The following is a 13,057-nucleotide window of genomic DNA, read 5'->3' as shown; positions in this document are numbered from 1 at the left end:
GGTAAACAAATGCAGATGGCATTTAACACAGATGTATCACAGCTTTTGATTATATCCTGCCTTTTTTCAAATCCTCGCCATGGCAGTTGGGATTCCCCTTCCCCTCTGACCCTTTTCACAAACTGCCGCCCAACACGCATCCCAAACCCAACTCAGGCCCATTATAAGATCCCGCTGTTCAAAGTCTACAATCAGCCAATTAGGAGAATACAATCTCTAAATATTCCTGTGCTAATTAACCACTGATGTATTTATTTTAGGTACCAGACCAGGCCGGGGTAAAAGTAATTGTGTCCCTTTCTGGATTAGCTGAAATCCTGGCTCCAATAAGCCAATTAAGCAGCAAACATGAAGAGAGGCTGAGGCACATTAGAATGACTTAATGGGGTGCGTATGTCCTTTTCGACAGCAGTATTTGATTAAGGCACTCTTGTTAATTTGCCATTCAGGATCTGCTCCTGCCACTTGGAACTCTGAGCCACTTAGGCTGAATCACAACAATTACAATGAGCAGACAACAAAACCGCCGAAGCCCTTCTAGAAGTGCATTAGCGTGATGGCAATCAAACGGAACCGTCAAAATGGATTTCAGAGGCGCGTTTCCCTCAACTCAGCCTTTTCCTAATGCTCCGTTAAATTCCCAGTTTAACAACATTTGGACATCTCCATCTGGAGTTCACAAACGGCTTCGAAGTTATGTGCCGGTAAACTCCCACTGAAATCACAGGCTTTGAAACCATTTCTGTTACTTGGGCAATACTGAAATATTTCATAGTGACCATGAAGCCATGCAGCTGGTGGATATAAGCTAAACTGAAGGCGTCAGCCTGGTGCTGGAGTTCTACCAACATCTTTCCGGAAATTAGAGTCGTGTGGGGAAACTTTATCACGTTATAAACACATAAATATAAGTTACACTTCAGCTCCACAGTGTCAAAGAACTCTGCCGGCAGCGCTGGGAAACTTTGCCAAACATGTTAGAGCAGCTTGTGACTGCATGTCCCCAGAGTGGGTCACGTTTACCCCGTGCCGCAGCCCTCACTTTTTCCCGCACCCTTCCCTGAAGCTCATCGCTAAGGCCTCGGTGCCAGCTTTCAAGTAAACATCTGCTCCGGCAACCGAAACAAAAAGGAGCAAAAAAGAAATCGACGGAGTCAGGACATCGCCTTAGAACTACTTCACTCTGCTTCCTACTGTTTGCTAATTCACATGAAGATGGCTAACTGGTGGAAATGACACGGCTTGGCAGCGAAGCCACCACAAAGAAATACAACTGCTCCGGTATCAAAGGTCTGTCCAAGTCCACAAATAAACCCAGCTCAGCTGGAAGCAGATGGATTGCCGAAGCTTAACCACAAGACCGCGGTGATGTACTGTAGCATGAACGGATGAAACCACAACCTGTTTTCAAGACGGGGCTGATCTGTGTTTGCTTTCGGCCTTCTCGGTTAAACAAAGCGCAAAGGCAAGAGGAGATTTTTTTTATTTCCAGAAGGGTTTCGGTTGCATTAAGAGCTCTTTGACCTTTTGTTTACTCTGGAGTTTTTAAATGCTAGAAGGTGACAAGATATCGCCTTTATCGCACTTAGTAACGGGGTTGATAGACATAGAAGCAAACAAAGAGATTATTGGTCAAATTAATGAAACACTTTAACGCTGTCACATGAGCTGCTTTAGGATCAGCATCTTTCGTGTCTAACTGCAAACTTTCAGTGCATTTAAATGTTTAAATGCAGAAGCCTGTCTTGTGAAGAATATACTCTTTGATGCTGGAGTTTTATCAGATATACAGGGCTCTTCCCCGGCTTTCTGCTGATAAAGAGCGGAGGCCGATGTAATCTGCCAGTGGACAGGCTGACAGAAATTTTGGCAGAAGCAATTCTGAACTAAAAAAAAGCCACTTTTTAAAATTTTCCCATGGTTAGAAGCAAGGTCAACCCACTGTTAAGCCTTCCCCAAGAATTTTCCCACTACTTGCTTTGAAACATACGATTATCACACATATCTCACTTAATAACACAAAAATGTCTAAAAAGCAGATCAAACATGGCGGGCTCATGTCACCATATGATGTCAGCACACATAAATTGCAAACATGATTCTGCTGGTTTTCACTCCTACAGCACTGACCTCGTTTTGCTACTCTCACCTTTCTTCAGTTGGACGTTGAACCTGCGACCTTTGTTCTTTAGGTCGATGGTTCTGGGGGCGTTTGAGCTTATCCTGCGCTGCAGGGAGGGCGAAGGGGCTGACGGGGTCCTGGAGATCAAAATGTGGGGTGGAGTGGCAAAGCGTCTACTCGAGTCTGGGGTGCTCTCTGCCAGTGAGCCATGGTGGCTGCAGAGACAAGGGTTCAGAGTCGTTACATGAAATATAGATTCATCGTCAGGCTCCTGTAATGTAATGTATAACGCACAGTAATGACTTTTCACCATTAAATAATAACTGTATTTGTAGCAAGAACCTTTTCACTGTCACAGACGGAGGATTGATCGTTCTGTATAACTGACATTATGACCACAAACACAAACCCACATCTTTGTCTTTCTGGAACTAGGCCAGAGTTTTTACAACAATTAACAGAAACCACAGGCAGATAAAACAGGCTTTTGACAAGATGATCACCGATGCAGACTCAGAGGTCTAAGGTACAAATTACAATTAGGCTGCTCTCTTGTCTTTTTTTTTTTGCGTAGCTTTTAAACTCTGACGGATTTCCAGTGAAAGTCTCTGACTGCTGCAATTACAACAGCACTCCCTTTCACACACATCAAATCTGTGGCAGCTTTTTAATTTTTCTTTTTTTCTTTGATTTATTGATTTTTCTTTGTTTCATGTATGAGAACAGTGTGAAGGTATCTTTGGTAGAAAAAAAAACTATTCGGTAACCATTCAATAAAAGAAAAGGGAGGTGAAACCCACTTGTGATTGAGGCCCGGTGGTTGTCCCGATCTGGGCGTCAGCGGCCCGGTCAGACTGGACCTGTCTGCTGGCTGTTGAGACTCCTGGCTGAAACGAACCCTGTTCAGCTGAGGTGGGCTGCTCAGCTCCTTCTGTGCTGACAGCAGCTCATATTGCTTCTTCATGGCTGCAGGGACCACGTGGAAAAGGATGACCTGGGAACGCATCGCCTGCTTGAAAATGTTCTGTGCTCTGAAGGTGAAACAACATAGAGCGAGGGAGAGAGCGGTAAGGTCACACCGACAGAAATGAATTAGCTTTAAACATGATAAGAGATGCATGTACAATGATGTAGCACCAAAGCTTGGCAGATACAGAAGGATAAGGAAAGCCATGATGCACTGTATGTTGAAAGGAGATACAGAGAGTTGAGACCTGCGCGGCTAATCGCAGGACTACTTCCTGCAATGCATTATGGGACAGAAATTACATTATCTATAATTACAAGCATCAAGACGGGTAAGAGATAAGGACAGTAAGTGGTGCATCAGTCATAAAATATTACTGCGTGTGATATAGGTTAAATCTCTATACTATGCGCTCATTTGTGTGTTTGTGTGAGTCTGTTCATGGTTGGAGATAAATGGTTATGAGTTGACTCAACAATCAGAACAGAGGTGATGAATCATGCACCAGGGAAGCTTTACAGATGATGAGTTCCCGAGTAAGCAGACACACACACAGAATTCATTCCTTAAACACAAAATGGGGCGGGAACACACAAACACACCGAGTCTCGTATGAGTTTGGGGGAGGCCAAATATGCCGAGACAAGAGCTCGCCATCATTCCCAGACACAAGAATTGTTTAGTCTGGTTTGCCAGCAGCACTTAGCATATAGATAGGCTGGCCAGGAGTGAGGCACACTGCAGCATAAGGGGGCCAGAGGCACAGTGGATGTCTGGATTCCAGCAATCCCATGTTCTTTTTCCAGCCCCCTCCCCATTACCAGCAATACCATGCTGATTCTGTCCCAATGACAGCCGCTAAGCCGCTTCCGTCGCAAACAGACAGCACTCCACGCAAGCCGCGTCGCAGAGGCGAACGCACACTGAGCTACTTCTGCGAGATTTGCTCTCTCCTGTTTTCATTCTTATGGTAATTTGCGAGAATCACTCGCATATGCGCACTGCAGGGTGATGACAGGCTGGGGCGAAGTTTGTGCGCGTGCATGCGTGCTTTGTACGCAAATGTTCCCGTGCACATACGCGCTGCCATCACTCCAGCAATCAGCCTCTGCGCGAGCCTGATTGAATAATAAATTACCCCCATCAATGCATCATTACATTCAGTTAGATTAAGCGCTTCAAAATATTTACCCATGCAAAACAATCCAAGAAGATTAGACTATCACTTTAAATTGTCACTCTCTGTGGCACACAATCAACGATGGGTGGGGGTGGGGTTAAAGTTTTGCTCCTTCGCCTCATTTTTATGCAACCCCCCCCCCCCCCGAAAAACCATCACAAACATCATAAGCGTGCAGATGCCGGTGAGGAGGGTGTGTTTGGAAGGAGAGGCTACAAAACATCACTCCCTTGTGGATTTGGTGGGTAAGCTTCTTTCACAGCAGAAAAGAAAAAAAAGCTGTGAAAGAAACTGCGATGTTTACTAATGACAATAGCTTCGTTTTAAAGGATTCTGAAACCTTAGTGTGTTTGTATGCAGGGTGATAAACAGATTAGCACAGTGTCTCCAACTGCTTCCATTTAACAAGATGCTGGAGAGCTTTTGCTATCACGCCTTTCTTAAGAAACATTCCTACAGTGATACAGTTGTTCAGAGATAATTCATAGCTACTGACTTCACTTTTGAAGGCTAAACTTTTTGTCATTTTTGCAGCATTGTGGTTCGAAGCCCACTGTTTTTAGATGTGCAGGCCCGGTGCGACTGTTGTCTGGGCCTTTGGTAGCAAAAATCTGGGCTATTTCTTTCTGTGGAGAGCTGAACAGACCACTTTATACTGTGCCTCGATTTTTCAGCCTCGAGGAGAAGAAATCCATTTAATACTGGTGCACGCACACATACACAAATGCAGAAATGCCTTTGTATGTCAGTATCACCGCATATATGTGTCCGCGTCCGTGCTGCGTGAGATGCCACACATTCACGCTTATATTTACGAGTGTTTAAAGAGACAAAGGTTATGACGCGTTGGCAGAAATGAATGGAGAGAAGAGTGTGGATAGTTTGGGATCAGAAAGCAGCACAGCTGTGAAGGACTGCAGGTCACTGAGACCTATTACAGGAAGGCCAACAAGTCGGTCATATTTCTGTTTTATTGTGCGGCTGTGTGGGTGTCATGTCTCCCCGCAGTTTGGATTCCGCTTATCAACAGCAACACTATTTACTGTCGCTGCGCTTAATGTCCAACACAGTGCTTTCGGTGTGAACTGCATCACTCGGCAGACAGTGCTTCCCTACTATCGGAGGAAAAGGAAAGTAAATTAAAATCAGCATGGCATCCAGTGACAAGAAGAGAGGTTACCAGAAGGAGAAAATGTCAGCTGACAAAAATAGCTGTGTTCAGAATAATACTGCATGCAAAAAAAAATGTTCCAAGCGTCACTATGGAAAGCTTACTGTTCAAAGCGCAGGTTGCGAATGTCTCCCTGATTAATTCTGACGATGCAGTCGTTCTCCTGGAAGAGACGCTCCTGCTCTGCTTTGCCTCCGGGCTCCAAACGCTTCACTAGCAAGCCCTGTGTCCTGCAAAGGTTCATGCAACAGGTAAGTCATAACACAAGACTTAGGCAACTGCTGTCACAATGAAATTGCACGTGTACTTTTAAAAGTTAATGAAAAGGTAGTGAAAGAAACCTAATCAGAATGGATGGAGTGGAGACAAGAAGAGAGTGTGGAAGAAGGTACAGACAAAGACACATTTAGGGTTTGAGGTATCACTTGAGAAAGCATCATGCTAAAAACAAGTGTTATTGCTATGTTTAGAAAAAGAAATGAAAGGTGTAGAACCCAAAGAACATCATCCACACAGTGAAGCTTGGTGGTGGGAGTTTTATGCTGTGGAGATGCTTCAGTGTGTCTGGAACTGTGACTCTTGTCACGATGAACAAAGTCATGAAAAGAGAAGGACGTGAAGACCTTGAAAGAAAACCTCAAGCAGTCAGCATCAAAACTGCGTCTGGGTCACCTCTTTAAACGGTAAATGGACTGATTCTTATATAGCGCTTTTCTACTCTCCCCGAGTACTCAAAGCGCTCTATACAACATGCCAATCACACCCATTCTCACAAGCACTGACCCAAAACCGAATGCTTCTCTAACAACATTCACACACGTTCACACTCCGATGGATGCATCGGAGAGCAACTTGGGGTTAGTATCTTGCCCAAGGATACATGGCATGCAAACTGGAGGAGCCGGGGATCGAACCACCAACCCGATCAGTAGGTGACCTGCTCTACCTCTTGAGCTACAGCCACCCCTTTATCTTCCAACATGACAACATCCCAAATAATGCCTCACTCCTGCTGAAGAGCTACCTCCAGAAGACCCAAGTGACTGCTGATGACTCGCCTGCATTAAACCCTGACTTGAATCCCATTGAAAATCTGTGGGGTGAACTGAAGACCTATGTATATGCCAGAAGACCATCAAATCTGGCCAATTTTTCCAAAGAAGAATGGGCTAGGATTGCTTGGGAGACATGTGTGAGACTTCCTAGACTACAACAAATGACTGCAGGCTGTTATCCATCAAACCGGATGCAAAATTGACCACTTCCATTATCCTAAAACTAGGATGTTTTAGAAAAGCTGTGCGAAAATCTCTTGCTCTGTTTTGAAGCACTTGAGAAAAGAGATTTTCATAGAGGAGGGGCTAACGAGTCTGTCCTCATCTGTATGAAGTGAAGCTTTTTGTAGTGCAGCATTGACATTGGTTGTCATTTTATGGCCTGGAGATTTATAACTTTTGCATCAACAGAGTGCCTAAAATATTCAAGTCTCCAACAGAGTTGGGGAAGTAAATAAGATTACAAAATGAGTTTAGCCCATTGTAATGCACTCAGTCAACAAAAGTTAACTTTGCAGACTAGGCTTGGATAGAGTCCTGAATTTCCCTGCACTCATTTTAAGCCTCCGTCTGTCCTTCTGTTCTCCTTTCCTCTTTTTCTTCCTGTGGGCAGGTCTGAAAGAATGACAGGGTGGGTTGAAATAATCCAGACCAACAGCTAAGAGATCATCTTATGGCTTCCAGGGAAGTGCTACAGTCGCCTTCATTGGAGCTTAAGACTAGAGCCGGCTGCGGTGTTTGAGAAAGAAAAAAACCCCCAAGAAGTTCCACGGCTGTGCCATCTCAGTAATCCTTAAAAAAAACGCCAACCTTTACCTTCAAATATCCCTCCGCCCTCCTTCCCCCTCTAAATAACTACATCAGTGAGCTCCTTGAAGGCTTTAGTTAGGCCTCGAGGATAACCACATGCAAAGATATCTGATGGATGCTCACACAGCAGAGCTACAAACTCTGGCTACAAGCTGCAAGATGCCTCTGAGATAGCAGGTAAACTGACTTTAAATGTTTGGTGTCCTTGCATAAACTGACAAAAAAGTTTGGAGGCTTATTTTGAAGAAATTCTGAAATCTACCGGAGCAAAAACCATCAACAAGCTAAACAAAGATGTACCAGACAGGGGTATAAATTAGACCCTAAGCTACACCTTATTGGTGTCAAGGACATAAGTGTCATGCTTCTCATAATTCTCCCTTCCTGTCTCTTTTCCTGGACGCATAAACAGCAGCACATTCAAAACTGTTGTGACCCTGTTTACTGCAGACGTCAAGGGCAGGCTCGCGCAGCTCTTTAGCATTTCAGCCAAACAGGGCCACTCTCAGAACATTGCTTTAATTGGCTGCATAATGTGGACATTCACGCTCGCGCCGAAGACTCATCTCAGCCACTCAGCGGGGGTAAATGGGTCGGCATTAAGTTGAAATTAAAGATCACAAAAGGCCCTTCCCTCTTTCTTGGTGTCTGAGTTGCCAGGTCAGGTTAAATGTGTTGAGCAGAGAGTAATTGCGGCCGGCGTGGAAGCAGACATGATTGTGCTTTATCTCCATAAGTGTTGGCAGCTTGAAAACAAAGTATTGCGCACGGAGATTACATCACGGACACACGCTAATGACTTCTGATTTGCTAGCAGACTGGAGACGGTACAGTAGATAAAGGAGTTTTTGGTTGATCCCTGATCAGTATTCAAGCCGCGGCAGAGCGGACTGGGGATAAAGCGGCATCGTTTAGAGATTTAAAGAAGATGATGATTTCGTGAAAAGCACTATTATTGTGTTGGCTATAATCCCATCCTCTCAAACTGATGGAGGTTCGCTTCTGTTTTTTTTTAGAGATACTTGTCAGTTACTCGTAAAGAACTAAAGAAAAATCTAAAAGTCACTCTCAAAGGCTGCAATTCATTAGGTGGCAGATGTAAGCAAAAAGGGATTTGTAGTTTGTGGATTCTCTGCAGCCTCTCGGGGGGAAAAAGAAAGACTCTTTAAGTCTCGCTTCTCCTCGAAAAAAGGAATCAGCATCTTACCGCACCATATGGCTTTACTCCATCTTGTGGCTGGGTAGCAGTGCTGATTTGGAGGAGGCCACCTGCTCTCATCTACTGCCTTTAATCAAATAATAATCCAATCAGGATCCATTTATGCATGGCAATTATGTCCGCAGTTTGTTTACAATTGAAGACGGTCATGGAATGAGAAGTTCATTAAACTAGGAACGCATCTGGAAGGGGGCGTGCGTGCGTGCGTAGATGTACGGGATATTTATGTGTGCACGTTGCTCTCAAGGTAGGTAAGTGACGATGCACCGAGAACTGTTTTTGCTTGTAAAAGGAGTCTGAGAGGGAACACACTTCTCAAGGTCGGTCCGAACTGCTCACAAACTGCATTAGTGTGAGCTCATTTTCAGGTAAGTATCTGTGCATTTCAGTGTGTGTGTGTGGCAGAGAAAGATTCTTCCTGCTAGAGTGGCAGAGTATCTAAGCTCTCTCCTACAGTTGTCTCCCCCTCCTGCTTGGATCTGACTTGATGTCAGTGCAGTGGAGCAGAATACTGGGGCAGCCTGATGCTGGAGTGCCTGCAGTTCCTTGTTTGCTGTCTGGTTTTGCTGGCAGTCTGACCCCTCTGGCCCTGGTCTAGACACTAATGACAGCCCGCTGAGCCTAATGCCTCCTGTCCCAGTGCACGACGCGCAGAAAGAGCTCGGACAGGCCATTAGCATCATCCCACTGACCAGACAATAAGTTTTATCATGGCTGAAGTTAATTGAAGGCTGTGATAGCTATTAGTGCCGACCTTAGCTGATGGGGAAGAAATTTACTGCCGGCGCAGCGTTAATGTTGTTTCCTCCAAGATGCTGTCTGATTTAGGGGCAATACAGGGGAGCTTAAGGACAGCAGTGCATCTAATGAGAGCTGAACTGCTTAAGTTCCTTTAGAAATCGTTCCCTCCGTTAGGCTCACCTCATCCTGAATCACTATTTTGCAGTTCTGACTCAAGGTGTCAAGATGGAGTTAGTTCGAGGTCAGAGCTAAATATAGTTTCCTGACACTTGCTTATAAACAGCAATGAGATTAGTGTCTGAGCCACCTTCAATGACACCACTCCCCTTTCTCCTCCTCTCCCCCTTCAAATGTCATTCCGTTTGATCTCCTCATTCCGTCTTCCACCTCATCCCTGACTTTCCTTCTCCAGTGCTGAGTAGTCACATTCACCTTGGTGGCGAGCCAGTTCCTTCTGGCATGCAGCAGGGATCTGTGTTATACACAAGCTTTTAGTTTGATTACATCTAACCGCTTCCTCTGTCCCCCCTTTTTTCCTTTCTTTTTTTTGAAACTCAGACGCCTCTCGTTCCCTTGTCATCGACACTCCTATCAGTTAAAAAGACAGAAAAAAAAAGGCGAGAGGAAGTAGTCCAAAGCAAGTTTCAAGACAACACGTGCACAACGATGACCGACAACCCAGTTAGAAAAAGTATTTGCAAGACCTGGAGAAAACTGTGCAGTCGAGAGCAAAAACTACTTTCATCCATTCGCCTCACCACTGGGAGCTTCAAAGCTGTGGGATGTGAGCGGTGCTGAGTTTGGGTGTGGCGTTTCAACAGCGAGGCTCACAATAATAAAAAAAGATGACTGCAAGAATCAGAGGCAGTTAAAAAAAAGAAGAAGAAGAAGAAGAGCCTTGAGCAACACATAAAAAGAGATATGTAAGACAGAACAAAGGACAGAGAGAGTAAGAAAAAATTAGTGAAATAATGAGTGAGAGCGAAAAGAAAGCAACACTGGATGGTGAAACTGAGATGCACTGAATTTCAGCTTGTGTCTGTTTTGTTTTTTTACCTGATATCATGTGAACTGAAAGGCACTACGTGGATCCCCAGGGGCCCACCTTCATTGGACACCTCGACGGGCTTGAGCATGCTTCTGCGGGATGGTGATGGATGAAGCCAGAAAGAAGAGGAGAAGGGAGTAGGAGAGAGGTGTATGAATAATAATGATAATTAAAAAATAACAGAAGTGAAAACAACATGTAGAAATGCAGAATGTAAACAGACGGCACAGTCAAACACGACATGAGGTCAGTGGGATGCGCAGGAGTGGGGGCGTGAGGGAGTGGGGTCCTTATTGATGGGAGGCCTCGCTGAGTTGCCTGTGCTAAGTCATCCGTTACAATGCGCAACTGGTGGACCTCAGGGTCGATTAAGGATCCAAATGGAGGCTCCAATTAAGTGATTAAGATCAGACTGCTGTTGCGCTAAAAGAACTAATTAATTGAAAACATATAAGAGAACGGGGGCGGGGGAGGGAAGGGAGGAAGGCTCATTTGTTCCGATAAGGACGTGAAGACAAATCAACACGACCCAGATACGCGTGACGATGTTTACAGACTGAGGCTTTGGTCTCGATGTTTGGGTTGTTACTGGCACATGGTCGTAAAGTGGGCGGCGAAACAAGAAATTGGTACGCAGCCATTACAATAATCGTGATTAACTGTAATTGTACAATTTCACTCTTAACATGGCGTATGGGTGGGGTTGTGGTGTTAGCGGTATGCCACTCACTCTATATGAAACACTGGTGAATGTTCCAGTGAGGAATCGGCCCTTCCTACTGGCTCCGTCCGCTCGATTCTCCTCTCGTGTCTCCTTTGCTCCTCTTCCTCATCCTCCTCCTAATAGAAAGAGAGACAAAGAAAAAAAAGACAGGATGAATTGGATGAGTGCTTCAACAGCAAAAAAGAAAAACCCCTCAAATTCTGTCATTATTACTTTCGCTGTGCTTGCATCTCGCCCTCTCTTGCTTATATCTCTCTTCTCCAGCTTTTAATTTAATTACCTGAAGAAAAAAATGTATCAGCCTGTTTTAAATCAAAGACTCTTGAGCACAGGCGGGACCGTGCCCCTGATGCTGCTGCAGAAACCATCCCTCTCTAGCCAAAAAAATGTTCAGTGGTGTCGTGATTAAATGCAGCGACTCCATCGGTTTGCCTGACCAATGAGGTGGGCCCGTGAGGTGATGAGATCAAGGTTTAGAGCTAAAGAAACAGGGATGCTCCTGTCTGAGCTCCATCTGCGTCTTTCACTCTCCTCGTTTCATTTGCTCATCTTTCTTCAGTGCTGTTAGGCAGCGGAGCAGGAGAGGCAGTGCCTTTAACGGGAAAGCAGACATCCGAGGACTTAACTAAGCTCTGGGAAAGAGGCAGCAGCTTCATGCTCTCCTTAATGGAGGATAAAATCTTCATTTGGCTCTCTTTATGTGGATGGTACAAATTCAGCGGGCCACTTACACACAGTGATTACATCCCGCATGTAGAACAGGAGGGAGACATATCTAATAACACAGTGTTGATTTTCATGTAATTGTCAACCCAAGATTAGTTGGAGGGCTCGTCATCAAGTGTTGAGCACAGTGAAGTCTTTTGTTTGGTTGTTTTAAATAACGGGACTTTCTTTTTCAGTCCTGTTATTAACGGCTGGTCCTCGTGCATGTGCGCGTGCGTGAGCTTGTCAGCATCAAGACAGCGCATCGGCTCCTTGGGAGGATCTGCCGAAATGCTTTGTTAGCCACTGCTATTTCCCCACCCTCACCCTTCACCTTCCTCTTTCTCTCTTTTTTACTAAAATGTCAAGCACATCCAAATAGGTCTTGCGCATTCTTGGTTTCTTTATGGAAATTGATTCAACCCTTTTCAGGGGCAGGGATATCTTTGGTGGCACTCACTCTGCTATACAGAGGCCCCGTCGCCTATTTATTTGTTAGACTCTGGGGGAGGGTTAAGGTGGGATAGGGGCATGAAAATTTCATCAGCAGCCCACCTTTAAAGACCTTGTCGCACCCTACCTGTCTATTTCCCCCTTTTCTATGAAAATGAATAAATCACCCCCCACCACCACCACCCTCCACGCCTTTAATTACACGTCAGCCGAGGTGCCGGGTGTCTCACGGGGCCTTTTATTCATAAAGCTTTTTTATGAACTCAAGCCCACCCCCCTCCCATCCTTCCCCAGGTGGACGGCTAGATTTTTTTTTTCTCTTTGACGTATACTCTGCACAAAGGACCTGACCACCTGTGGCAAACTATAAATAAAGATGGGAGGCCATGGGGTAGAGCGGGCGGCTGAAATTGGACAAGAATAAATACAGGTTTAGATCTCTGCTACAAGGCAAGACTGATGGAGAGGCAAAGAAACGTGTGGCCTTTCAGAAAAAGACAGTTTTCACACTCGGTGAGCAGATGACTGTGAAAGGTGACAGTGCTCAACAAGTTTGCGTTGTTAACCGAAGTCGCAAGTGTATCATCGCTAACACGTAATTAATTTGCATTTAAAAAAGCTGTTAGCAACAATCCCCTGCCTGTTCGTTCGATCTTATAAGTTGCAAACCCTTATGGTGAGACTACGTAAGACTATGTAAAGGAAAGACTAGAGAGATCTTTTGAATTAAGATAAGATAAGATAGAACTTTATTAATCCCTCGGGTGGGTTCCTCTGGGAAATTCGACTTCCAAAAAAAGCACAGCAACGACCGAAGTTACAGTTACAGAATTGTTATATATATATATATATATATATATAT

General features: G+C 44.8%; 1 protein-coding gene across 1 annotated transcript in view; it reads right to left on the bottom strand.

The window, feature by feature from the left end:
• The window catches only part of LOC102205917 (partitioning defective 3 homolog), a 346,721-nt gene that overhangs the window by 168,350 nt on the left and 165,314 nt on the right, over positions 1 to 13,057 (bottom strand). The window contains exons 6-10 of the mRNA XM_005740561.1: positions 11,044 to 11,153; positions 10,322 to 10,405; positions 5,545 to 5,670; positions 2,923 to 3,153; positions 2,150 to 2,337 (exon numbers count right to left, since the gene is read on the bottom strand). Of these exons, the coding sequence (XP_005740618.1) occupies positions 2,150 to 2,337; positions 2,923 to 3,153; positions 5,545 to 5,670; positions 10,322 to 10,405; positions 11,044 to 11,153 (739 nt within the window). The remainder of the gene's footprint in view (positions 1 to 2,149; positions 2,338 to 2,922; positions 3,154 to 5,544; positions 5,671 to 10,321; positions 10,406 to 11,043; positions 11,154 to 13,057) is intronic.

Source organism: Pundamilia nyererei, unplaced genomic scaffold (assembly GCF_000239375.1).
Source record: "Pundamilia nyererei isolate P.nyererei 1_Seehausen unplaced genomic scaffold, PunNye1.0 scaffold00101, whole genome shotgun sequence".
In the NCBI taxonomy this organism is placed as follows: domain Eukaryota; kingdom Metazoa; phylum Chordata; class Actinopteri; order Cichliformes; family Cichlidae; genus Pundamilia; species Pundamilia nyererei.
Note: the sequence above shows the minus strand (reverse complement) of the source record. Positions and strands in the feature narration are given on the sequence as shown.